We start from the raw sequence: 26,385 nt of genomic DNA on the forward strand, positions 1-26,385 counted from the left end.
AGTGCTCAACAGTGACCACAGGTGAGGAGGACAAACAGCAATAGTTATCCTCAGTACCCCCTCTCTCCCCCCTCCCCAAGTCCTAATGACCCAACTTTCTAAACATCCCCTGGATCCATCCTCATCTCCATGCCATCCCCCTAGTTACCATCCTCTTTTGCCTAGAAGTCCACAGCAGACTCCTAACTGGTCTCTGCCTGCCTCCTGCCCTCTCAAGATCCAATCTCCCAAATCCATTCTTCCTACAGGAGCCACAGCAATCTCAAACTAACATTTCAGATCATGTCACACTGTCCCACTCTCACCTACCCACCAGCCCAAGAAGAATAAAATTCTACAAAGAGTTCCCAATGAAATCCCAACTCCTCCCCCTGTGTGATGGTTAATGTTATAAGTCAGTGGGCTCAGTAAAGTGGATGGCCCTCCCCAGTGAGGGTGGGTGGTGGGCATCTCCCTATCCATTCTGGGCCTGCATGGAGCAACAGGCAGAGGAAGGAGGAATTTGCCCTTTTTTCCTGCCTCGCTGCTTAAGCTGGGACATCTCATCTCATCTCATCTCCTGCCCTTGAACTGGGGTTTGTAGCATTGGTTCCCCTGGGTCTCAGGCCTTCACACTTGAACTGAATTATATCGCTGGCTTTCCTGGGGCTCCAGCTTGTAGAGCATAGATGGTGAGACTTCTCAGCCTCTGTAATTATGAGCCAAATTCTTGCAATTCCTCTTTTATAAATACACTTGGTTGTTTCTCTGGAGAACTCTAATACACCCTGTCTAATGCATCCCATGGGATCTGGCCCCTGCCCACCTCTCCAACTTAATCTCCTAACACTTTCCCCATCTGCCACCTGTTCCACAGTCGACTCTACGCTGAGCTACACTGACTTCCCTTCTGCTCCTAGAGCATGCCAGGCTCTTTCTGGCCTCAGGACCTTTGCACTAACTGTTTTTTCTGCTGACACTACTCTTCCCCCTTCCTGCCTTTCAGATCACAGTTTAAAATGTCACTTCCACGCAAGGTTTCCCCCAGTCACCTGGTCTAAAACAGTCCTTGTCATTCTCTGTTCTACGATCCCATTTGATTCTCTTCTTAGAACTTACTACCATACAATATTTTCCTTACGTATTTGTTTATTGTCTGTCTTCCCTTCAGTGGGCAGTGAGAGAGGCCGTGTTCTATTTATCATGGTACCCTTGGGCTAAGCTAGGGTCTGGGCACACAGTTGTAGCCAACAAACGTTTGTTGAATGACTGTGTGAAGGAGCAGAAGGAGCCAGGTACTCTGCTAAGTGTTTTGTGTACATGATCTCTAAGCTTTACAAGAGCCCTTCAGAGTAGGTTTAATCCCATTTTACAGATGAGGAAACTAAGACTCAAAGGGGTTAAGGACACAGCTGAATCAGAGTATAAACCTAGTTTGGACTCCAAAGTCCAGGCTGCTTGTTATACTAATTGATGATGGGGTGACTGTGAGGGAGGTGGGGGTGACAGAGCCCTGGGGAAGGGTGAAATCAGTGGAATGGTCATCAGGACCTCAGGCATATCTCTAGGCTTCCACTTTGCTGTTGGTCACTGGGGTGGGGGGGCCCTTGGGCCCCTGCAGCCCTGATGTCTCTGAAGCTGGCACTCAGGCCCTGTTCATAACACCAGATCCTCAGAAGGATGAAGCCAGACTCAAGCTCTAAGGAGAGAAGGGAAGAGAGCCACTCCAGAGATTTCTTCCACTGGGTGATCTGGACCCCACATGGCGGATTGCTGAGTCGGATGCCCTGTCAGCGTGAGTCCCCGGGCACAAAGACTTCACAGCAAGGCTTTAGTGGTGGGAGAGAGTGGGTGTGAAAAACAGACTCACTACACTCGTCAGTCCTGCAGTCCTCTCGGGGATTTGCCTGAGAACCTGGGGAGCCTGGGGAGGTGGTGAGGGGACCCCTGGAATTCCTCTCATCTTCTCAGGCAAGGACAGAGCTGCTTCAGGGGGCTGGGGGTCCTGGCTTCCCAGCAGCTTCAGGAAGGGGCCTGCACTTGGACCTGGTTCTGAGCTGTAGTTACTGAACCTCCTCCCACCATGTCAGATACACAATGGGCTTCAGCCTCCCCATTTGCAGACAGGAATGCAGGGACCATGCGCACCCCTGCAGGCTCCTGATGGCCAGAGATGGCGGAGGACGCCAAGCACCGTGGATGTATGGAACTGGTCGAATGGGCAGTGACAGGCTGGCTGAAGAAGAGTAGGCTGACCTTCACAGGGCAGAACTTGAAGGTTCTATTCTGACTGGTCCATGAGTTGACCTTCAGAGGCTGATTTTCATTGTGGGGGAGAGGTGACCCAAGAGCTAAATTCCAGTCTCTCCTCTCCTAGTGTAACAGCCATGGCGGCCCCGGGGCCCCCTTACCAAGACCTTTCTGCGGGGCCGGGGAGCGGAACTCCATGAGGTAACTCAGGTAGGGCTTCTCCGTGCTGATCTCGTAGTACCGGATGTTTCCATCACCCTGGGGGCCAGGGGAGAGGGAGGGGAGGAAGAAGGAGGGCCAGGGGTGGGGTCAGCAGACCCTGGTCCAGGAGGCCACTGAAGAGAGCCTCCACCAACCTCCAAGATGCTCAAAAGACCAGGGAAGCCTGGCTTCTAGGCCCCAGTGGGGATGCCATGGGGGACTCGCTGGGGGTGGGGTGGGGTGGTGTGTGTGTGTGGGGTGTGTGTGTATGTTGGTGGGCATATAGACAGTCTTCTCGACAAATAAGATCTCCTGGCAGATGCCTCGAATCCTATCATTAGGGATGATGCACTCCAGGCTCTGATCCGTATTCCCCTGTAAAATCTGGTGCCAGTCCACCCCCAAGGGATTCTCAGTCACTGACACCTGAATAAAATGAATGTCCAATGCAAGGGTAGGTTCTGATAGAAGATGGTGGGACCGTTTGGGTCGGGAGAAGGGCAGAGGTTAGGCTCTTCTTGGGAGGTAGGGAGAGACTGAGGGCCCGATAGGGGCAGAGGTCTCCCACAGGCTGCCCCCGTCCCTCCCCCACCTTCCACTACCTTTCCAGCCAGGTAGAGCATGTGGGTGTCAGCGTCGTAGAAGGGGAACAGCAGGCCAGAGAGCCCATCAATTTCCTCCTCGATCAGGGGCATGGACAGGTCCTCCTGCAGGCGGGGGCCCAGGATCAGTATCCAGGCAGGATGGCAGCTCACCTTCCCCAACCCCAGCAAGGCCCCGGGGCTACAACCCTTTGACGTCACCCTCCTCCCTGCCTCCTGCGGCTGACCTGGTCCCAGAGGGCGATCTGTCTCGTGTTCCACCTGGAGACCCCCGTGGTGAGAAGCCGCTTCATGTTCCCCAGGAAGACCACGCGGTTCACTCTGTGGTTTTTGCAGTTCGCCTCCTGATGGAATCAGAGAGCTGGTGAGCCAGGCCCCAGACACCAGGGTACGGGGCTGGGCTGCCTGAAGGACCCCAGACACATATCCGTGTCCCCACTCCCCGAACCTGTGAATGTTCCCTTGTTTGGAAAATGGTCTTCACGTGTGATTTTAAGGGAAGGACCTCGATATGGGCAGATTCCCCCTGGATCATCCTCAGGGGTCCTAAATGCCATCACTAGTGTCCTTATTTAGAAGAGAGAGGCAGAGGGAGAGTCCACAGATGCAGAAAGGAGTAGGTGGCGTGACTGTGGAGGCAGAGACTGGAATGGGGGGCCACCAGCCAAGGGAGCCACCGGAAGCTGGTGACACCTTCACGTGGACTTCTGGCCTCCAGAACTGTGCGAGAGGATCGATTTCTGCTGTAAGACTCCCCGCCTACAGTAGTTGGTTATAGCAGCCACAGGAAATGAATACAGGTGCTGTGGAGCTCGGAGCCCTGGGACCAGGAAACCAGACCACTGGCCATATCCCAGAGCGGATGGGGACATGGACCAAGTCCCAGGCAGGGCTGGCGCTGGGCCGGGTGCCAAGTGCCCTCACTGAGGCATCTCTCAGCCGTCACCACAATGCCCACGGCAAGGGCTTTCTGAGGATGCCGAGCTTGAGGCTCAGGACGACCGGGACTCACGCTGGATCACCGCTGGCTGCCTCACCTCACCAGGACCTCCTTCTAACTGGGCCGTCCTCTGCCTCTGCTCCTGCCTCTGGGCACCTCCTTTTCCCTCCTAACACACGGAGGCCCTTTGCCAGGATGAGTCAGCGTCAGGTAGGAACCAGAGGCTGGTGGGGCAGTGCAGAGAGCCGGGCTGGCGTCACTCACTCCAAGTTCTGCCAGAAAGTGGAACCATGGAGGAGTCCCTCACCCTCTCTGGGTGTGAGATGGAGGTTGGAGGTCTCTGCTGTTTTATATCTTTTCTGCTCAGCAGGGGCTCTGGGGTCCAGCTGGCTGGGTTTGAATTCTAGCTCCTCCTGTAACTCTGAGATTCAGGTCTGTCACTCTCCAAGAAGCAGTATTCCCACGAGGGAAACGGACAGGAGGAGTAACAGTGTCCACCTCAGAGGACCGTCACAAGGATTAAATGGGTGGGGGGAGGGTGACGTGGAGCCCAGAGTATAGTGCATGCCACAGTGAGCTCTGAGTAAATACTAATGACGCTAATAACTATGGTGATTATTGTTTGTAATAGCAGGTGTTGTAGATGACTTTCTGGTCCTGCAGTATTGGGTTTTTCCAAGATAAACATAAACACAATATTGGGTTTTTCCAAGATAAATGCATTAGTCTTGCTGGTGTTAGGAGGTAAACCTCAGATCCCATCCAAATTTTCCAACCCATCTAGTGCCACTACTAGCATGTAGTTGGTACTCATGAAATGTAAATTTCTTACTCCCAAATGGCACCTGATCCCTTCCTCGGAATCAAGACCCAGAATCAAAGACCAAAACTGGAGCTTAGTTCACCATCCACCTCTCCACTTGGAACTGCCCCTGAGGCTGGCACCCTGAGCCACTTCTACCATCTTATCCCATGCAGGTGGCTGGGCAGTGAGTCCAAAGTCCCCTCCTCCCGTGCCCACGATGAGCACCCCGGGATTCATGTGCAGAAGGGGGTCACCACTTTGGCCTCCAGAGCAGGCAGAAGAATCCCATCTGGGGAGAGGAGTGGAGTCCGTGGGGGTGAGAGAGGATACTGAGGTCCCTCTGCACCCAGAACAAGGCAGAGCTCCTATGAGCAGAGAAGGGCCCAGAACAAATGGGCTGGTCCCCAGAGGTGCAGGGCGGGTACATGGAAGAGGGGAGCCGGCACAGTCTTTCCTTCCAGGACTGGCTGACAGCAGAGCCCCAGGTCCCAATACCTTTCCTACCCCTCAAGAAAGATGCGGGGCTTCACCTGCAGAACACGGCCAGAGCGCGGCTCGATCACGCGCAGTTTCTTATCCTTGCACGTGGTGGTGAGCAGGCTGCCGTCAGTGTTGAAGGACATGCAGAGGATCACGTCCGAGTGGCAGTCTATCATCTTCACCGGCTCACCCACGTCCAGGTTCCAGATGAGGACCTGGGAGGGCAGAGACGCAGGAGGCAGGCTCAGCCCTGCTGGGAGAGACGCCCTGTGCAGGGTCACGTGCGCTGGGATGGGGGACCATGTCGGTGGGTTCTACATCAAAGATGGATGTGTTCCTGTCACACAAATCCACCACTGTCCTTGGGCAGGTCCAAGCCCCGGCCGGGGCTCAGTTCCTACTTCTAGCAATAAGTATGAGTGTTCCTGGCTGGGTCCCAGTGGTTGGCACATCTATTTTGAGGGCATACCTGGGGTTGGGGCTCCATTCTCCCCACCAGCAGCTTTGGGTTCTTCTTTTTCCTACTAGGAGGGCAGAGACTACTTCTTGGTTAAGAAGCAGTCAGGTAGGGAGTGTGGGCATAGAGTGGGCATCTTTTTCTCTTGTTTTTAATTTTTATTAGAGAATAGTTGAGTTCCAGTATTGTGTTAGTTTCAGGTGTGGAGAGGGTATGCTTCTCTGGTGTATCAGGGCTGGAGAAGGCAGTCAAGATGCCTCCAGCTTCTGTGGACCGCAGGAATGATGGGCACACAGAAGATGCTCAGCTGTGTGCATGTCAAATGAGCGAATGAATGAGTGACTGAATGGATGCGACACTGGCTAACAGGCTTGGGGAAGTAGCAGTGCCCCCTACAGCCCCCTAAAGATGCCCGTCTCTCTCCCTCTGCCTCCCTGCTGAGCTGGCTCTGGCCACCGTGCCCACTGGCTGCCCACCTTGTAATCATAGCCAGCACTGAAGAGGATGTTGTTGGTGGTGGGGTGCCACTCGACCAGTCCCACACGCCGGCTGTGCCCGTGCAACTCCAGGAGAGCCTCCGTCATGTTCCGCTTCAGCCCGCCCTCGGGGATCTCCCAGATCCGCACCTGCAGAGCGGATGGAGGGCCAAGGCTGGTGGGGGCAGGGCCAGGAGAAGCCCCTGCTGCCCCTTCCTTGGACACCAGATCTGCCTAGTAAGACATCTCCTGGCCAGGGCAGTGGGCAGAGCCTGGCTGAGGCTGGGGGGCGGGGGAAGGTTGCAAGGGCTGGTTAGAGAGAAAAGAGACCATCTTCTCTGGGCCTTTGGGAGGATCTTCTCTAAGAAGTCTCTGCAGATCTTGGCAACTATTAACCCTGGCATGTTTGTTATTCTTTCAGTCTAGCCAGGGCCAGAGGACCACACGTTGAGCAACTTTTAACAAGTGCTGTGTTCAAAGCCTATCTCTGCTTCCCTTCCCACGCCCTTCTATGAATGCCTTCAGCCTCAGCGCCTCTGTCTGTACCACGTGGCCTGCCCTTCACTCTGTCCCCCACCCAGAATGGACACTTGAGCAGAGGGAAACTCATCTGGGAGGCCCAGGGCCTCTCCTGAAGATGATGAACTACGGGGCACAGAAGGGTGAGGTGCTGGACCCTGAGCTGAAAGCATGTAGAGCCTGGATGTAGTCTTGCAGATGCTGATAAGCAAGTGGGAAGAAAGAGGAAGGTGGAATTCAGAGAGAGGGGTGACCATGTAACCCCAGAGAGAGAAACTGAGCAATTTCTGTCATCTTTGAATTGCATGCATGCATGCTCAGTTGCTAAATCATGTCTGACTCTTTTGGGACCCCATGGACTGTAGCCTGCCAGGCTCCTCTGTCCATGAGATTTCCCAGGCAAGAATACTACAGTGGGTCACCATCTCGTTCTCCAGGGGATCTTCCTGACCCAGGGATTGAATCTGTATCTCCTGCATTGGTAGGTAGATTCTTTACCACTGAGCTACCAGGGAAGTTCGATCTTTGAATTACCCCTTGATTATTATGTTAATGTTGGCAGGCTTCCGTTTCTCAAGTCAAACATACTTTGCATAGTTTCAACTGTTTCATCTATAAATGGGGGGGTGGGGGAAGTTTTTACTTTGCCTTGCCTAGTGGCAGAATAAAATAAGCTACTGATTGTAAAAACTTGTAAAGTATAAAATGCTCTAAAGACCTATGGGATTATAGTTCTTGTTATAATTATCATTATCATCATCATCATTAATACTATTTATTATGATCTGAGTGGAGAGGAAAAAGCACATGTGATTACAGTCTAGGACACCTTTAAAACAAACGTTTTGAAAATCTTAACTCCACCCTTCCTAGAAAGGAGAAAAACAGGGAAAACAGCTTTGAGATGCCATTTATAATCTTCTATTAATAAAATGGCCAATTGAAAGAAACAGTGTTGACAAGATTATACTGGAGCTTATGGATTCAATTGGTGTTGGTAGTATTATAAATCAGAGTAACTCTATTTTGGAAACAATTTGGCACTCTTTAGTAGATTGTTCCCCCTTTAGTAGGAACTATAGAGACATTTGTATTATATTCTTCGACCTAGTAATTTTGCTTTTACATTTCAATATAAGCAAAAATCTCCATGCATGAGGATGTTCATTGCAATGTAGAAAATTCAGAAACACTCTAAGTGACCACCATTAGGGAAATAATTTAATATGTCATAGCAATATGCAATATTAGCCATGCAAAGATAATCATGATGGCTCAGAACAAATATGGGAAGTATGTTAAAGGAAGCCAAAGGCAATCCCAAAAACAGGGGAGCAAGGCTGGCAACTAGGGGTGTCCCTAAGGGAATTCCCTTGATGTGGTTTCCTTTCTTGGCACTTTATCCTGAGTACAGAAATGAGTATTTCCCACACATGTGTTCCCCTGAAGACCCAGCTCTGAACATATAGACCATGGGAGGCTCCAGGTCTAGCCAGGGATTTATGGTCACTCTTGGGAGCACCATCCTCGGCTTCAAAAAACATATTTGAGAGAAAGTTTATAATTAGGGGACAGTTTGATGTTTTTCCATCCTCAATGTTATAATCTCCTGTGGTTGTCCCAGCTCTCTAGGAAAGCCCAACACCCCACACAGCCCGGCATGCTGGCGGCAGCTGGGGGGAGGGAGGTGACAGAAAGTGGACCCAGTGTGCTCCATGGTTTTCCCTGACAGCTCTGCGCAAAGGCCTTACGAGATGAGGTCTCACACAGAAACAGCAGAGAGGGTGGAGTGGGGACCAGGGTAGATGATTCAGTAGTCATCAGTAAGACACACATTCTTGGGACTTCCCTGGTGGTCCAGTGGCTAAGACTCTGTGCTCCCAGTGCAGAGGGCCAGGGTTCAATCCCTGGTCAAGGAACTAGATACCACATGCAGCAACCAAGCGTTCGGGTATAAGACCTGGTATAGCCAAAAAAAAAAAAAAAAAAGACACACATTCTTCTTGTCGTCCAATGTCCCAGAGGAAGGTGACTGTTGAAAAGTGGAAACTAAAAAATGCTTGTGCTACACACATACACACACATCACGCATTCAATACCTTCCCCTTTCTTTCTTTTTTCTCCAAAGGGATGCTATGATCCATATACTTCAGCGGCTTGCTTTTCTCATGTAACGAGAGCTGGTGGGCATCTTTCTACACCACTACATGTGGCTCTACCTTAGCTTTTTAAGTGGCCAGAAGGACAGCTGTTTTGTGGCCGTGCCATGATGGAGTTAATCAACTTGTGTGAATGGACACCTGGGCTCTGCCCATTTTTCTCACTGTTACAGTTCATTCTGTGATGATGAGGCCTGACATACAAGTTTGGCCAAGCCAGAAGTATTCCTGTAAGACACATGCCTAGAAGTGTTTCACTTTTTTAGTCACTGTAAAATTGTCCTTCAAAGCTGCCTCAGGTTTCACCAGCAGAGTCTGTGTTTCTTTACCTATGTCTCTAAAACTGTACCTTCAAAAACAGGTTTTGGGGACTTCCCTTGTGGTCCAGTGGTAGAAAATCTGCCTGCCAATGCAAGGGATACAGGTTCAATCCCTAGTCTGGGAAGATTTCACATGCCACAGGGCAACTAAATCTGCCCACCACAACTATGGAGCCTGTGCAGCCTAGAGCCCGTGCACCACAATAAGAGAAGCCATTGCAATGAGAAGCCCCCGGTGCAGTGTAACTAGAGAATAGCCCTCATGCTGTATCAAGAAAAACAAATATTAAAAAGCCCATAGGTTTTTGTCCTTGGATCAAGAAGGGCTTCCCTGGTAGCTCAGCTGGTGAAGAATCTGCCTGCAATGTGGGAGACCTGGGTTCAATCTGTGGATTGGGAAGATCCCCTGGAAAAGTGAATGGCTATCCACTCCAGTATTCTGCCCTGGAGAATTCCATGGACTGTACAGTCCATGGCCTCACAAAGAGTCGGACACGACAGAGCAACTTTTACTTTCAAGAATTCCATCTCCCTGCTGTTGGATTTGCAGGTCTTTGATTCTTAGCAACACTGGGCATCTTTTTCCGTCTTGATAGGCTACCTTTGTTTGCACTTGAGCAGGAAGTTTGAGATGCTTTCAGAGTCAAGGGGATGAAACTTTAATGGGCAGGAAGATAGGCCAATGTGGAAGTATATGGGGGCAAAAGATCTTGTCTACAGACACGTCATACTGTATCTTGAGGACAGCAGACAAGCACATACACAAGGAACCCATGGCATTCAGAGCATACACATCTCACAGACTGAGACAAGAGAGAAAATCTGGCCTTTAAGAAAATCTTTGAAACAGAAAGTTAAGCCTCACTCATTCCATATACACCTCTTAGGAGCCAGGCCCTGGGTACCAAAGGGATGGATGCAGAGGCCACCCCATGCCTGCTCTTGATTGGCACACAGTAGGGTCACAGGGCAGAGAGCCCATGGGAGCACAGGGATGGGGGAGCCCGAATTCAGTCTGGAGGGTGATGGGGGTGGGAAGATCCACAAGGCAGGGTTAGGAGAGGAGATGTTGACCCACATTTGAAAAGACAGGTTGGGAATGTGGGGAAAGACGAGGAGACAGAAAAACGACTCCTGTGTGTGGGTGTAGGCACAGTGGGTGGAAAATTACATTTTGGGCCAGCCTGGCTGGTGTGGAGCAGGCCAGCCGGTGACAGAGGAAGCCAGAGGTGGGACCTGAGGAGCCCTGCTTGGGCTGAGTCTCAGAAGAAACCCTTTTTCCAGAACAGCCTGATTCCAGCTACCTGAGGCATCCCGGACTCGCATCACGGGCAGGGATACCAGGGAAGCTGTGAAAGGGGGGTCCATTCAGGCTGTAATCCCAGGGCCCAACTAGATGACCTGAGACAAGCCAGTTAACCTCTCTGAGGCTCAGGCTCCTCATCCGGATGATAAATCGAGAGATACACACCTTTTAGAGGCTAGGGTTGAATGAATCTGGACTTCAGGGTCCTTGTGAGTCTGAGGCTTTCTAGCCGCTCACACAGGTTGGTTTGTTGGCGTGACAGCTCTGCCTGGTAATGAAGGGGCTAAAAGGGGAGGGGGAGGGCACGTGGTGTCTATGCCCAGGCACAGCCTCTGGACTGACTCCAAGTCCAGGGGAATGAAGGGCTGCGGGGGGGAAGCCAAGAGTTGTTTTCACCAATAACTGCTAGAATTGGGTCTCAGATGGAAAATGTCCCACAGGGAAGGAAAGGGGAGTCTTGCCTTAAAACCCCATTTGACTCCAACCACTTTGCTTCCTGGGGTCCAGTTTCTTCTGCTGCATAAAGTAAAATGAAAGTCGCTCAGTCGTGTCCAACTCTTTGCGACCCCATGGACTACACAGTCCATGGAATTCTCCAGGCCAGAATACTGGAGTGGGTAGCCTTTCCCTTCTTCAGGGGATCTTCCCAGTCCAGGCATTACAGGCGGATTCTTTACCAGCTGAGCCAACAAGGGAAGCCCTGCTGCATATTGAGACAGTATTAGTTAACCTTCCAGACTTCTCTGCTTTTGACACCACTGAATGTTATCACTGGGGAAAAGAGACTACCTCTATTTGATCCACCACAACAGCTAACAGCTGGCAGCATACGCAAGGGGAGCTCAGAGGAGGAGCTGGAGTTCACAAAGGCCCCAAGTAGCTGGAAAGGAATTCCAATCCCTAAACATTCAAGGGATTTGCTGGGAACAAAGAGTGGATGGGCGCGGTAGGTAGATCTGCTCAGAGGTTGCTCTGGAAGAGGTTACTTCAACAGGAAACCCAGTAGAGTCTGCCAAATCGGATTTCTGGAAGTAAGGGGAGGGGAGAAGTGGCAAAGCGCTTTCTCCAGCTAAGCCAGCTGTGTCTGGGACTGTCCCTTTCATAAGTCCCTGGGTCAGAACCCCGTTTAGTTAAACTCAGTTACAACCAAGCCAACGAGATGTACCTAGCCACTCCCTGGGTCACAATGCTGGACACACTGGGGGCCAGTCCTCAGCCAGTAGCTCACAGTCTTGTGGGGTCGACGGCAGACACGGCTAAGGCCAGGTGGGTGAAAGGCACACCGTTTATAAAGCTGCAAAACCAAGTGTCCTTGTGCACAGGGGAGGGAGCAGCTGGCTGAGAACGAGAGAGCTTTGTGGCCCAACACACGCCATTCCAACCCAGGCTCTGACCTTATCAGCTCTGAGACTTCAGCCAACGTTCAACCTCTCTGAATGTCAGTCTTCTCAACTGTAAGAATAATTACACCTACCATTATCGTTGTTATGAGGACGAAATAAACTATATACCCTACCAAGCAGATGACTAACACGTTAGTAACACTTAACAATGCTTTGTTGTTTAGTCGCTAAGTCGTGTCCAACTCTTTGAGACTCCTGAACTGTAGCCCGCCAGGCTCCTCTGTCCATGGGATTTCCCAGACAAGAATACTGGAGTGGGTTGCCATTTCCTTCTCCATAACAATGCTTGCTTAATATTAATTAAAGATTATATACAAATTTTAGACAGGTCACATTTTAGATGTGATTTCTATTTCTCATAGGTGCTTTGTGGCCCCCTGCGTAGTCAATGAATGTGGTATAAAGTCTGTCTCCATTTTACGCAACGCAAATACATTTCCTCTTTAAAATTATTATGTGATTATGAAGGTGTCTGGCTGGATCTCTCTGCTTTCTGATACATTGAGGACTGTGGCTGCTAGTGACTTAGGCCCAGGGCCTACTCAGCCCCTCTGAGAACACTGTTACTAAGTGAAAGAATGCTCTGGTTAGGGGAACTGTTGTTACATAGCCATGGCAAATAGTACTTCCTGTCTACATCTGTGGTATAGGAGCTCAGAGGAGGAGCCGAAGTTCATAGTGGTCCTAAGTAGCTGGGAAAAGATATGGATTCCAACTCCTTAATATTTACTTAAAAAACAACTCTTTTCGGAGTAGTGTGGGGAGGAATGGGCACATATAAGGTATAGTCTCTGCCTTCTGATAGTATCCAATTAAGCTGTACTACATTACATAGTCATGAGCCCAGGATTTCCATCCAGCAAATCCACAGATACACTGCCTAGAGCTGAGGTCAGAGCAACTCTTTTCTCTTGTCTTTTCTGCAGTAAGAAATAAAATCATGAGGGTCTTGCCCAGAAGGTCTTGGAACACCCACCTCCTTATTTCTTCCCAACTATTTGGTTTACCACTAGAAATGGAGTACATCGTCACTATCCTAAACAAGAGGTAAAGCCTCCAAGTCCGCCTTAATGTTGATATCTTCTGACCATGTAACTGTTTCCTAACATGGGAAACAGATCACTCCAAAGAGAAGGAGGAGAGAAAGGCCACCTGAGGGTCCAGAAGAGAGCACGACTGACCATCTGCTGTTGAGAATCTTATGAAGGGGTTGCCAGCAGATTAAATGAAATGGTAAACATGAGGTTGGACACAGGAAAGGATATGTGTTACTTATCATCATTATTATTGTTACTATTAATGACTCTCCTTACATAGGTAAGGAAATGAGCCACAGAGAGGTTAGGAAACTTGCCCAGGTTGCACAGCTAGGAAGGGAGCAGCTGGGATTCAAATTCTGGATATGAATCAGGCAAACTGCCCTGTTTCTCTCCTCTGAACCCCTACCCCTGCTCATCCCTTCCTTCTTCCCTGGACGGAATCTGACAAGCTAGAGAGGGTGTGGTCTGTCCTTCTGCTCATCTATTCCAAGAAAGAGGTGCTACTCCCTGGCCCCAAGAATCTAAAAATCACCCCATCTGGGGCACAGACAACCTTCCAGGCCTCCCACTGATAGTCAACTCCTCCATTCAAGGATGGGGTCTTTAAATCCACTGCCCTATTTCTAGGACAAGGAACAGTGCCTGGCACATCATAGACATCTAAGACGTACTTGTTAAATGAATGAACCAACAGAAGAACCTGAGAAGCCCAGAAACCTTCTGACCATCAGAAGCAATGAGTCTTAATCTTAAGCAATGAGTCACCCATAAGGAAGCATGCTAGCTCCCGCTTTGGCCGGTAGTGAGCTGGATAGGTGGCAAAACACCCCTTTAGTCCTGATTTGGAAGGGGGACCTGGTGGGGATTTCTTTCCTAGATTTTAAGGCTTAGCATTCAGCTTAGTCCTTTTGGGAAACCAATGATAAAAGGCCTATTGGGGCCTCAAGAAGCACAGAGTGAGATACATAATGGAAAGAATTTTGGAAGAAAAAAAAAAGAGTCTGGGTCTCTCTCTCCCAGGCCTCCAGCCTGCCCTCACTGGGTAAGGTTATCTAAATGCCTTGGTCCCCACATTAATGGTTATAAAGTTCTTAGTAGCCAAGAAACACTAGATTCATTTTGTTCTCATGATAAACCATTTTACAGCAGGGCAACCAGGGCCCAGAGAGGTTAAAGAAGCTGGTAAGATCACAGATCTGGGAAGCGGAAGAGCCAGGATCTGAACCTAGGCCCATGGCCTCCCAAGCCTGGCTGCCTAATGATTGAGCCACTCCTCCACACTGGTGGAGTCTCTGCAGCTGCCAGGCACATTGGTGAGGCCTCTCAGGGCTATGTGCTTCCATTTCTAAAAGGAGTGTGATGCTCCCTTCCAGCTCCAAGAGGTATTGGTTCTCAAGTTTATATGTGTGTGTAGGAGGGCAGGGTGGTGGGTGGCTTCCGGCTGCTTCCAGCAGGGCTGACATCCTGCCCCAGCCCACCCCCAGCTCTGGAGGGGTGGAGAGCATCACCTCTCCTGGGTGGGGGGGATGAGGACAGCTGCTGGATGGAAGAGCAGTGGAATAGAAGGGAAGAAAGATGCTGAGCCCAGGAGAGGGGCCTGTCTCCCTCCCCGTCCTCCCACTCTCCTGGGATTGCTCTCTCCTCTCCTTGAGATGTCAGAAACCTCTCTCTGTGGCTGCTGGAGAAGGGCTGGGAGCATGAGGCTTGGAAACCCATAGCGCCCTTCCCTGCCGCCTGCCAGCCGCCCTCCCTAGCTGCGGCAGAAGCTATAAAAAGCACAGCCCTTCAACAATAGGTGACATCACCCAGCGGCGGAAAGAACTGGATTCTGCCAGATGCCAGGGAGAGTTACAGCCCCCAGCCTTCCCTCAGGACGGGAGCCCCTTGGGGAAGGGCTTGGTATGCTCTTGGATCCCTGAAAGGAAGGGCTTAGACTCTTGAAGACCTCCTCATGCCCTAAGGGAGAGGAGACTGGGGGGAGGGGGGACCTGGGGGATGGACTTCACTGGAGATTTTTCAAGGGATGGGGATATGGAAACAGAGCTGGGAGCGGGGTGGAGGCCAGCTGGATCCCCTGTGTCCTCTGAATGTTGTGAGACAAGCAGAGGGTGGGGAGTGGGTGTGCAGGGCCTGTCAGGGTCTCTCTGGGTCCCTTCAGGAGCTGGTTCCCTCCCCAGCTCTGGCACGGCCCACAGTGCCTGGCATACAGTATGTGTGCTGACTGACCTCTTAACCTTGGCTCTGGGCGTGGTGTCTGAGGTGCAGTAAGTTGACTATGTGATCTGGAGTGGGTTAAAGGGTGCCTGACCCTGGAGGGGGCAATGGCAGAGAGGGGAAGGTCAATCAGAGCGGTCCTGGCAGCACTGACCAGCCTCCTCTCCTCACCCTGGGGGCGGCTGGTCCTCTGCCTTTCCAGCCCCCATCCCAGGACCCAGGCAGGGATGCCCTGCTTCATGTGCCCCCAGCGGCCTGCGCAGGCTCTGCATAGAGAGCTCGCTGAGTCGGAGAGACTGAGATCAGATGGATCTGAACTGTCAGCCCCTCCAGGGTCTAAGCCTCAGTTTCCTCACCTAAAACCAGGGCTGTGGGTAGTTGCTCAGGGTACCGGCTGGGAGTCAGGGGACCTGGGTTCCAGGTCTGTCTGGGACGTGAGCCCCTGTGTGATCCTGGGCCCTCGGTGTGCCCTTCACCAGGAGGGGCTTGTTTCCAGCCATGGCAGGGGCAGGGGGGATACTGACTCCCATGCCAAGACCTCTGGCCCTGAGGCTGGGGAGGGGCAGAGACATGAGGGTCACTGTGCGGGCTCCGAGCTGGCAGGACTGGCAGCCAGAGCCAGGGCTGAGTTCCTCTCTGTTCTGAAGACTTAATCCCCTTCTCTCTGGTGAGCAGCCCCGGACCAACCCCTCTCTCCCTGTGCCCTCAAGCCCCATCCTTTCTGTTTATACCCTCAACACGTACACGAGTCACACCCCGCTCCTGGGCACTCCCTTTCTCTCTGCTGAGCCACATTCCAGCACCAGCCCAGCTGGCTGGGGTTCTGCTTCTTCCACAAAGCCGCTGTGACCCATCCAGCCCCTTCCCTGACCCCAGAGCATGCAGTGTCTTCACACTGCACAGGTGTAGGGGTTCCTGTTCAGACGGCTTGAGAAGCACAAGTCTCACTTCAAAGTTCAGCTGCTCATCCTGGCGTCCCGAGCCTTCCCTCTCTGCTCCTGACCTCCGTTCACAGCCTCCCTTCCTGCCCAGTCACCATCTCCATCTTGCTGCAGAAAGTAGACAAACCTGATGGACTGCCCGTCACAAATTCTTGCCCTCCTTTCTTATGTTGCGCCCTGCCCTTGATGTTGCTGCTCTCAGGAATCCTCTTGAGTTGACTCAGGGCTCTGACTTTTAGGAGCTGGTCAAGCCCATTCTACTCTATTAGCTCCCTCCACAACACTCTGTTTTACTAGACACTGTGCCAGCTGACCTCCTCCCTACCCCCTAATTTATTAACCAATGGGGACTTATTTACTGTGAATCTTTTTCTTTGGATAATTCATTAGATGGACTATATTCATTCTCATGTATTCATTTATCTTTTTATTCAATTCATCTACCTATTCACCTTTATCTTGTCATCTTTCCTTCCTTCCATTCATCTATCTATCCATTATCCATCCATGCAGTGATCTATCCATTAGTTTAGTCATCCACCCAAAGATCCATTTATCTAGCCATCTGTTTGTCCATTCTTTCATCCATCCATCCATCCATCCAACCAACCATCCCATCAAATGCCTACTAAGCATCTACTAGGTACTAGGCTCCGTGCTGGATGCTTGGGATTCAGAACCAAAAAGGCCATGAGCTCTGTTCTCAGGAGCTCTCAGGCCAGTCTGGAAAGACAGGAGACATGAGCCTCAAAGTTTCTTCTAGTTCCAACATCCTGGGAGTCTATGACCTGCCCCCAGACTACGCCAGTGAGCACTAGAGAGATGCCCGTGGTCTGATCTCCCCTCGTCTGGGAACACCAGGGGCCAGAGCAGTCCCTCCTCCCCAGCTCAGCTGAGGCTCTGAAATCCCCTCTTGCTCCCAGGCTGGTGTGTTGACATTGCTGAAGGGCAATTGAGGAAAGGCACGGGGCCCTTCTCCAGAAACACAGACTCTGCTGCCAACACCTGACTCTGCCTCCACGTGCGCAAGTCAGCAGAGCCTGGGGAAAGGGCGACCAGAAAGCAGCTTCACATGTTGCTCTCCCTGGATTCTTTATCTCCCCTTTCCAAATTATCTGCCTCCTTTCTTCCCTTGTTTCATCCCTCCTACCTGTTCTCTCTCCTTCACTCTATCTCCCTGTTCCCTCCTCCTCACTTTCCTTCCCCTATTTCTTCTTTCTCTTCATTACGTGGTAGGATGCATGGTGTTCAAATTCTGGGCCACCATTGTAGGTCCCTGGACAAGTCATGACAAACCTCAGCCCAGTGTCTATCCCTAAAACCATGGCTCACAGAGGACAGAACTTCACCCAGCCTGCAAGAACAGGGTCTCTTTTCCTCATGGCTCATCCATTTCATCCCCTTCCCCCTTCTTCCTTGCCCAAGTTCCTCTTCTGATCCTTCTCCTTTTGCGGTCACAGATGAGTGCCAGATCACAGATTTAATCTTTTTGTTCTATTCTCACCTACAAAGTCAACACCTCCGAATGAAATCACGGTAAAGGCACCAGACCTGCCATACAGTTCATGGCTTTGCTCCCTGTCCCCTTCCTAACTCCCTGTCCCGGGGCTAGCTGAAGGGATGACCAAGAGGACAGAGAGGGGCAAAGAAGGGAGAAGGAGGAAATTTAGAGAGGAAGGCCTCCAGGAGGAAGCAGGAGGAGTCGCCATGCGCCCACCCTCCCCAGGGAGCACCCCTCCTGCTCACCGATGTGTCCTCTGAGCACGAGGCAATGATGTTGTCAATGAAGGGGTTCCACTTGATGTCCAGCACATTGCCCTGGTGACCGCAGACCTTGGGGTAGTTGGGTTCGATCCTGCCCGTCTGCCAAGGGGAGAGAGAGAGAAAGAGAAGAGAGAAGGGGATTAGTTTGATGGCCCTGGGATGACCTGAAAGAAGAGCCAGAGGTCCTAGAGGGTCCACTAATGTTTTTGGATCCCTGCATCCGGCTGGGCCATACTGCTCTGGGGCTGCATCCTCCCAACACTGAACGGAGGTGGGAGGGTCCCAGAGCAGGGTGGGTGGGGCCATGCTGGTCCACACGGCATCTGAGTGCAACTTAGAGAAAGGTGTCCCTTCCTCAAGTAAAAACATCTAAAGTTAAGATGTAACTATCCACCTGAACCACCAAAGCCTGGTGGGCAGCAGCCCTGGCAGTTCATGGGCCATATGTCTGTACTCCCGCCTCATCTCTAGGAGGAGCTGACCCGGACAGGTCTGGATCAAAAGGAGGCTCTTTCCTGCTGCTCCAGGAATCGGTGGAGAGGTCTGAATCTCGGGGTCCATCCACACACATTCATGTTATTCTGCCTGGGATGTGAACGGTGCTATTCCCAGATGTGGCACATGCTTGTTCAGTCTGCATCTTAAACACCTGCACCCGGTGCCCTGTGGCTGAAAGCACCATCTCTGGAACCACGCGGGCCTGTGTTTGAATCACAGCTCTGCTGCCTTTGAGCTTGGAGGCCTTCGGAAAGTCAATGAACTGCTCTGGGCCTCGGTTTCCTCATTTTTTTTTTTCTTTCTTTCTTCTTTTCACTGCTTCAGCAACTTTATTTTCAGACATGTGGGTATAAAATCAGCTGGAAAGCTTGAAAGTGCAGCTGTCATAAGAGAGGTTCCTCATTAGTATTGCTGTGAAGATTAAATGAGCGAATGTGCTTAACAAAGTACTTAGTGTGGAGATTATCACCATAGTGAACGCTCCATACCCGATACTAGTTATTATCATACAGGTTAGATGACACCTCCTCCAGGAAGTCTTCCTTCAATGGATTAAGCATTCCTTCTCTGTGAGCTCATTGTATTCTGTGCGTCCCTCTATGACAGGCACCATCACAAAGAACTGCAGTTTGTTTCTGTCTGTTTATAAGCAACTGAGGACTGGCTTGTCTCTGAATCTCCAGCAACTTACAAGTCTGGCAAACAGTAGGTGTTCAGTACATGACTTGAAAGACATCCTGCAGTGGCGATGTGGTCCACAAAAGATGGAGCAAGGGGAGTCGGGGTGAGGGGTAGTTCCATGCCTACTGGCTGCAAAGGTGGCAGGGAAGAGAGAAGAAATTGGAGACAGAGGCTGTGTCTCTGTCCCCAGGTGTTTTAATATTAGCTTTTTTGGTGTGTGGAGGGAACAGGAAGGGTTTTCCCAGTCACTGCCCATCTGCTAATAGTGGTTAGGTGATCAGAGGCACCTGAGGCAGGTCAAACCTCACGCTCCTTTAAGTTCCTCAACTGAATAAGGAGGAGATCAACCAGTTTCAGGCAACCCCCGCTATACATGTCTTATAGTTCACCAGTGTGATGGGGCAAGAGTTATTTCAGAGTATGCGTCCTGCCGTAACCTGTTCCCCACCCACTTCTTGTCTGAATGTGTATCTCCAGGTTGTCTGATTTTTTTTTTTTATGACACAGCAATGGCAGTGGTATGGAGGGTGAGGGATGAGGTAGAGAAAGAGAGAGGAAAAAGGCCTTGGAGATTGTACTTGGGAGAACTTCACTGACACTGTATGCTGGGGGAAATTAGAGAGTTAAGGAAAAGGATTTGGGGGATATGGCTCTCAGTTAAGAATGGGATCCTCTTTTGCATCCTATGAGGGACACAATATGAATTGGAATACCCTTTTCAATTACTTTTAGGCTGTTGGACTACGTTTCTTTAATTGAGATTCTGAGCAGAGACTGAGCCACACATAGCCCTAGGATTTACTAGGGTTACAAAGTAGCTTCTTTAACTCTCACAAAACCCTGGGAATTAGGCATGAGGAAATGAATGCCCAGAAATGTTAAGCAACTTGTCCAAGGTCACCCAGCTGAAAGCAAAGCTAGGATTCCCACACAGGGGTGACCCTCAAAGCCGAGCTGAACCCCACTGCTTATTGACAGCCAACTCCCCTCCTCCAGTTCTGATGTCCATGGGCTGACAGGCCCTGCATCACCTGTTTCCACAGCTCACGTGCTCTCTGCCAGAGCCTTCTCTCCTTACATCTGATCCTGAAGGCTGCCCTGAGTGGTCCCTGAGTAAAGCTGTCTGCATTCAGCTTTCGGTGCCCAGGCAGATCTCAGGGCACTGAATCAGTCAGTCAGTAGGTAGCCAGCAGCTAGCAGCAGCTTCTGAGCAGCCGCCTGCAGGTGATGTCCTGGAGGGACAGGTGAAGCCGCATCACTGGAATGTATTCAGAATGGGGAGAGGTCAAGGGTCTACGCTGGGGGGTCGGGAGAGGGTGGGTCTCCCAGGTGGTGCAGTGGTAAAGAACCCGCCTGCCAACGCAAAAGACGCTGGAGATGCGGGTTCGATCCCTGGGTCAGGAAGATCCCCTGGAGAAGGAAATGGCAACCCACTCCAGTATTCTTGCCTGGGAAATCTCATGGACAGAGGAGCCTGGTGGGTTCTAGTCCATGGGGTTGCAAAGAGTCAGACACAACTGAGCACGCACCCACACGCCATCCTGACAGAGCGCATCCTTCCAGGTGGACTTTCCTTTTCAAAAGGGATGCCTTCCCCAAAGGGATGGTTAACGTTGATTTTCATGACTGAATCATATTGTTGCTCTTGTAAATGGTGACCTGCAGAGTTCTGCAGTGTACAACCTGCTCGACTGTACACAGCGCCCTCAATGGGAGGGACCTCTTTTCAAACTGGCAGCTCTGATTTTCCCGTTTTATATAGTAGGGTTCACATAATTTTTTTTTTTTTTGGCCATGCCATGCGCCTTGTGGGATCTTAGTTCCCCAACCAGGGATCAAACTCTGGCCCACGGCAGTGAAACTACCGAATCCTAAACCACTGGACTGCCAGGGAATTCCCCAAATTTTGTTTGAACGACAAAGATTCATTGCTAAGAAGAAAAGTTTGAAAACCACAGTTTTATAGAGAAATCAAGCAAATTTTAAAATATAATTATTAACACCAAGAGAAGAACTGCATAAGAAATCTTATAAATCATAGTGATAATGTCTTATGGACAATATTTACATCGTGGTAATAATGTAAATCCTGAATACTTATTTTTTTCTTATCTGAATATCTATTTAAACATGAGTTGTGCTATAATATACTGGGCAGGCAGAGGTAGGAAAAATGTATGCGTATAGAGTTAAGAGGGGAGACCGAGCTGCTAGAGAGCCAGATCCTCATCTTCCATAATAGGAAGTCAATAGACAATGTCTAAGATTTAAAAAAAAATCAAGACATTGAAGAGAAAGCATGTAATTAAGAAATACAAAGAAAAGTACAAAAAGAAACAGCTCAAAACATTGGAAGCAGCTAAGGAGTAGGAAATGAGGGGTGTAGCAAAGTAGGGTAAAGATCGAGGGTTACAGGGCCTGGTGTGCTAGTAAGTGTTTAACAACTGATTTTCCAGGAAAGAAAGGCTGTGGTTTGGCACATTTGCCAATTTCAGTGGCAAATGCCCATCATTTCAAACTACCAGGGTGCTATCACCAGAAGCAGAGTTAAAAGAGACTTAGGAGGCTTCCCTGGTGGGGACAGGGGATAAGAACCTACCTGCCAGTGAGGAGGACACAGGTTTGATCCCTGGTCCAGGAAGATTCCACAGGCCAAGGAGCAACTAAGCCCATGAGCCACAACTACTGAGCTTATGTGCTGCAATTACCAAAGCTGGCATACTGCCAATGCTGAAGCCTGTGCATCCGGAGCCTGGGCTCTGCAACAAGGGAGGCCGTTGCAGTGAGAAGCCCACACACCGCATCTAGAAAGGAGCCCCCACTCACCACAGCTAGAGAAAATCCGTGTGTAGCAACGAAGACCCAGCACGGCCAGGAAATGAATAAATAAAATAAATAAGATGCATTTATTAGAAAAAAAGAGACAGTAGCACACCGGACAGTAGTAAAATAATTAGGAAGGAATAAATTTTTAATATTTGGTACTTATGTTTTTAACATAATTCATTTAATTTAAAGTTGCATAACTTTAATTTTTAATAATTGTGCTTAAAAACTGGCAGAGAAAACTCCTAAATATTTAACAGTAAGCAAAAATTAAACAAAAATTTAAACATGAGCTGGGGTAAGCCAACCCCAGCACATCCCTTGCAGTGTTACAGGCCTCAGGACTATTAGACTTCATGACCCTTTACAATTATTACTCTTAGAGACCTAAGAACAAACAAATAAAATGCATATATCAGGTGTTCTAAAGGAAGCTTGTTTTGAAATTGTTTTCCTGAATTTGTAATAAATATGAACAATCCTCTCCCCAGACCCTTCAAATGCCTCTGTTTTCTGTTCTACTTTCTGGATGGGGGTGTGGCTAGAGACCAAATGCCGATCTGGTTCTTCACAGCAACCCAACACTGCCTTCTCATACTTGTGCTCATGGCAACGCTAATAGCTTTTATTACTACAGCAATATAATCAAACATATTAATTTACAGATATCATCACATTTAATCCTCATAGCAACCCCAGCTTATATCTGAGAAAATAGTTGTGCAAAGAGCTTCTCCCAGGTGGCGCTAGTGGTACAGAACCTGCTTGCCAATGCAGGAGATGTAAGAGTCGTGGGTTTGATCCCTGGGTCAGGAAGATTCCCTGGAGGAAGACACGGCAACCAACTCCAGTATTCTTGCCTGCATGTCCCATGGGCAGAGGAGCCTGGTGGGCTACAGTCCATAGGGTTGCACAGAGTTGGACGCAACTAAAGTGACTTAGCACAGTGCAAAGAGCTTCTAAGGAGTGAAGTCAAAGTTTCTCACTGTTTCATAACTTTAGAATCACTGTTGAGACAGTCAGCTGACAGAACTGTTCCAGCAGGAGGGTTCCCCGGGGTCCCGGGGTCTAACCTGCCATCTGAACCTCAAAGGGAGCTTGAGCCTCAACAGAGCTGGGACAGAAGTCTTGCTGCATGGGGTGGGGAAGGGGGTGCCTGTTACACAATGTCCATAATCTTCCGGGAGATCTTCAGGCTGAATTTTAGGATGCCAATATAATGGAATATTATGAAGTCACTTAAAATCATAAAATCTCCTGGCTACCTCGAAGGACAAATCCAGCCCCCTTCGCTGGGACAGACCTTCGATGTCAGATGGCAGCTGTCGTGCACCCTGAGTCTTCTCAAGGAGGAGCCCAGAGCTGGAGATCAGGTTGCAGCTCAAATACACCTGAGCTGCCAAAAGACAGAGCTGGGAGGAGCTGGGACACGGCCTCTACAGGGTGCAGGGGCGTGCCAAGCAGGGCAACTTTCCCACAGATCCGTTTGACCGGGGCTTGGGCTTCCCCGGTGGCACAGAGGGTAAAGAATCAGCCGGCAATGCAGGAGACCTGGGTTCGATCCTTGGCTTGGGAAGATCCCCTGGAGGAGGGCATGGCAACCCACTCCAGTATTCTTGCCTAGAGAATCCCCATGGACAGAGGAGCCTGGGTGGGCTACAGTCCATGGGGTCGCAAAGAGTTGGGCACGACTGAGTGACTAAGCACAGCACAGAGATTTTTGTTTTTATTTGTATTTTTTATATTTTGGCCGTGCCACTCAGCATGTGGGACCTCAGTTTCCAGACCAGGGATTGAATCTGGGCCACCGCAGTGACAACACGGCATCCTAACTACTAGGTCACCAGGAAACTCCCGCGAAGACTTCTAAGTTTCTTAGCATTTGATCAGTAGCTCCACTTTGGGAATGCATCCCAGAGAAATGAACAGGGAAGCATACTAAGACATTCACTGCCCTGTTATTTCTAAGAAGGAACAAAAATAAAAGCTCAACAATGGCACATTGTGGAAATGAATTTTAGGATGCCAATATAATGGAATATTATGAAGTCACTTAAAATCATATTTTCAAAAAATATTTAATGACATGGGAATTACTCAAGGGCTAATGGTAAGTGAAACAGTCAGAATCAAGTTTATACCTAAAATGATCCCAAGCTATTAAAAAAAAAACACAGTCTGTAAGAAAATGCATCAAAAGGTTAATAGTGACACTCTCCCATTAGTTGGATATTAGTGTTTCTAAGTTTTCTGCAATGAACATTTATAATTTCTAATAAAAATATAAATGTCATTTAAAACACTCACTCACCATAGTGTTTTGTTTCTGGTACCCCAGGTGGGAGATGATCACCATAGATTTGATTGAAAACCATCCCTCTCTGGTTTTGGTTAAGCAGGTCTTAAGAAAATGAGATGCAGACTCATACTGACCAGATTTACATGTTTCAGAAGCTTTGGTGGAACATAGATATGGCTTGTTCATACAGGTTTCTTTACTCGTTGCCACACAGTTTAGGGGAAAATAAGATTCTTGACATTGAATAAAATTATATAGCTAATTGAAAATATGTTTTGGCGTGTGTGTGTGTGGTGCATGTGTGTAGGCAGGCCAGGCTCTCCCTTGGATAGGCTGGAGGGTGTGGCTCACCCAGCAGATTGCCAGGGGAACGGCGGGTGCCCTGGGCCCCAGTCCAGGCTTTATTTGAACCCAGTGAACTGACTGAGATATTTTCAAAACAACCTGCATTGCAGCTTTAGCTTCCTAGAATTTCCCATGGTTGCAAAGCTGAATTTTGTACACAGAAGCAAAATGTTTTCTTACCTGGGGAATCAGCTTAGTGAGGCAGAAAAAAAAGACTAAGCAGGAGGTAGGGTTTCTAGGCCCAGCCTCAGTTCACCTCATCAACTGAATGACCTTGAATGTGCCCCTGGGCTTCTTTGGGCTTCCCAGATTCCTGGACCCTGGGCAAATTCCTTTCTGCTTCTTCCTGGCTGCCCATTTTACTGTATGAAGCCAGGCATGCCTGCAACCTGAGGGCCTAGCTTCTGGCACACCAGGACAGAAGGCATGGACGAACATCAAGTCCCGGGGATGGCATTATTAGAGATAACAATGAAAAAGACAAGGATGGTGATAAAGACCATTTGACAAGTGCTCACAAATTGTCTTGTGCTCAGCAATTTGCATACATTATTTTATTTAGGTCTTGTGACAAAGTTTTAGCAACTCCAACAAGGACCTACTGTATAGCACAGGGGACTCTGCTCAGTATTCTGTAATAACCTAAATGGGAAAAGAATTGGAAAAAAAAATAGATACGCGTACACATATCACTGAATCACTTCGCTGTATCCCTAAAACTAACACAAAATTGTTAACCAACTACGCTCCAATATAAATTTTAAAAAAATTAAATTTACTAAATCCTACAACTCCCCTATAACAATCCATTTTATGGATGAGAAAACCAAACTCTGGTCAATGATTTGCCGAAGGTGATACAGCTGGGCAATGAGAAGCTGCAATTTGCCCTGGGTGCTGTCTGGCTCTGAGGCACCTCGGCTACGCTGCCCTCCTATTTCAGAATGTAGGTGAGGGCCTCCCTGGTGGTCCAGGGGTTAAGAATCTGCCTGCCAATGCAGGGGACACGGGTTCGACCCCTGGTCTGGGAAGACCCCGCGTGCCACAGGTCAACTACGCCCATGTGCCACAAATATGGAACCCATGCTCTCAAGCTGTGCTCCAGAGCCCGTGCTCTGCCACAAGAGAAGCCACCGCAACGAGAAACCCGTGCACTGCAATGAAGAGCAGCTCCCGCTCGCTGCAACTAGAGAAAGCCGGCACACAGCCACGGAGACCCAGTGCAGCCAAAGACAAATAAATAATTTAAAAAAAGAATGTAGGTGAGACACGTGACAAGTAAGTGGTGGTGGTTGTTCCGTCGCTCAGTCGTGTCCAACTGTTTGTGACGCCACAGACTGCAGCACACCAGGCTTCCCTGCCCTTCACCATCTCCCAGAGCTTGCTCAAACTCACGTCCACTGAGTCGGTGAAGCCATTCAACCATCTCATCTTCTGTCACCCCCTTTTCCTCTTTTGTCTTCAACCTCTCCCAAAAGTAGAGTCTTTACCAATGAGTTGGCTCTTTGCATCAGGTGACCAAAGTGTTAGAGCTTCAGCATCAGTCCTTCCAATGAATGTTCAGGGTTGATTTCCTTTAGGATGGACTGGTTTGATCTCCTTGTGGCCCGAGAGACTCTGAAGAGTCTTCTCCGGGAATCACAATTCAGAAGCATCAATTCTTTGGCACTCGGTCTTCTTCATGGTCCAACTCTCACATCCGTAAATTAGGGGGGAAAGTCATGAATCAGAAGTAGGCCTTCGGAATTTCTCATAAGGTTATCAGAAGGGACTGACTGGCAACTCAGTTGTGAAAACCCATATGCTTGCTCCCGAAGACCCTCCTTTCCCCGACTCCATCATTCCTCTCCCTCTCCCTAGAGGTTCTCAAACTTTGCTTT

General features: G+C 49.6%; 1 protein-coding gene across 1 annotated transcript in view; it reads right to left on the reverse strand.

Annotated features, from left to right (window-relative positions):
• CORO2B (coronin 2B) overlaps positions 1 to 26,385 on the reverse strand; it is a 75,589-nt gene that overhangs the window by 8,866 nt on the left and 40,338 nt on the right. Inside the window, exons 3-8 of the mRNA XM_061157987.1 lie at positions 17,839 to 17,955; positions 6,191 to 6,340; positions 5,308 to 5,472; positions 3,260 to 3,376; positions 3,033 to 3,137; positions 2,391 to 2,487 (exon numbers count right to left, since the gene is read on the reverse strand). Coding sequence (XP_061013970.1) covers positions 2,391 to 2,487; positions 3,033 to 3,137; positions 3,260 to 3,376; positions 5,308 to 5,472; positions 6,191 to 6,340; positions 17,839 to 17,955 — 751 coding nt within the window. The remainder of the gene's footprint in view (positions 1 to 2,390; positions 2,488 to 3,032; positions 3,138 to 3,259; positions 3,377 to 5,307; positions 5,473 to 6,190; positions 6,341 to 17,838; positions 17,956 to 26,385) is intronic.

Source organism: Dama dama, chromosome 12 (genome assembly GCF_033118175.1).
Source record: "Dama dama isolate Ldn47 chromosome 12, ASM3311817v1, whole genome shotgun sequence".
Classification (NCBI taxonomy): Eukaryota; Metazoa; Chordata; class Mammalia; order Artiodactyla; family Cervidae; genus Dama; species Dama dama.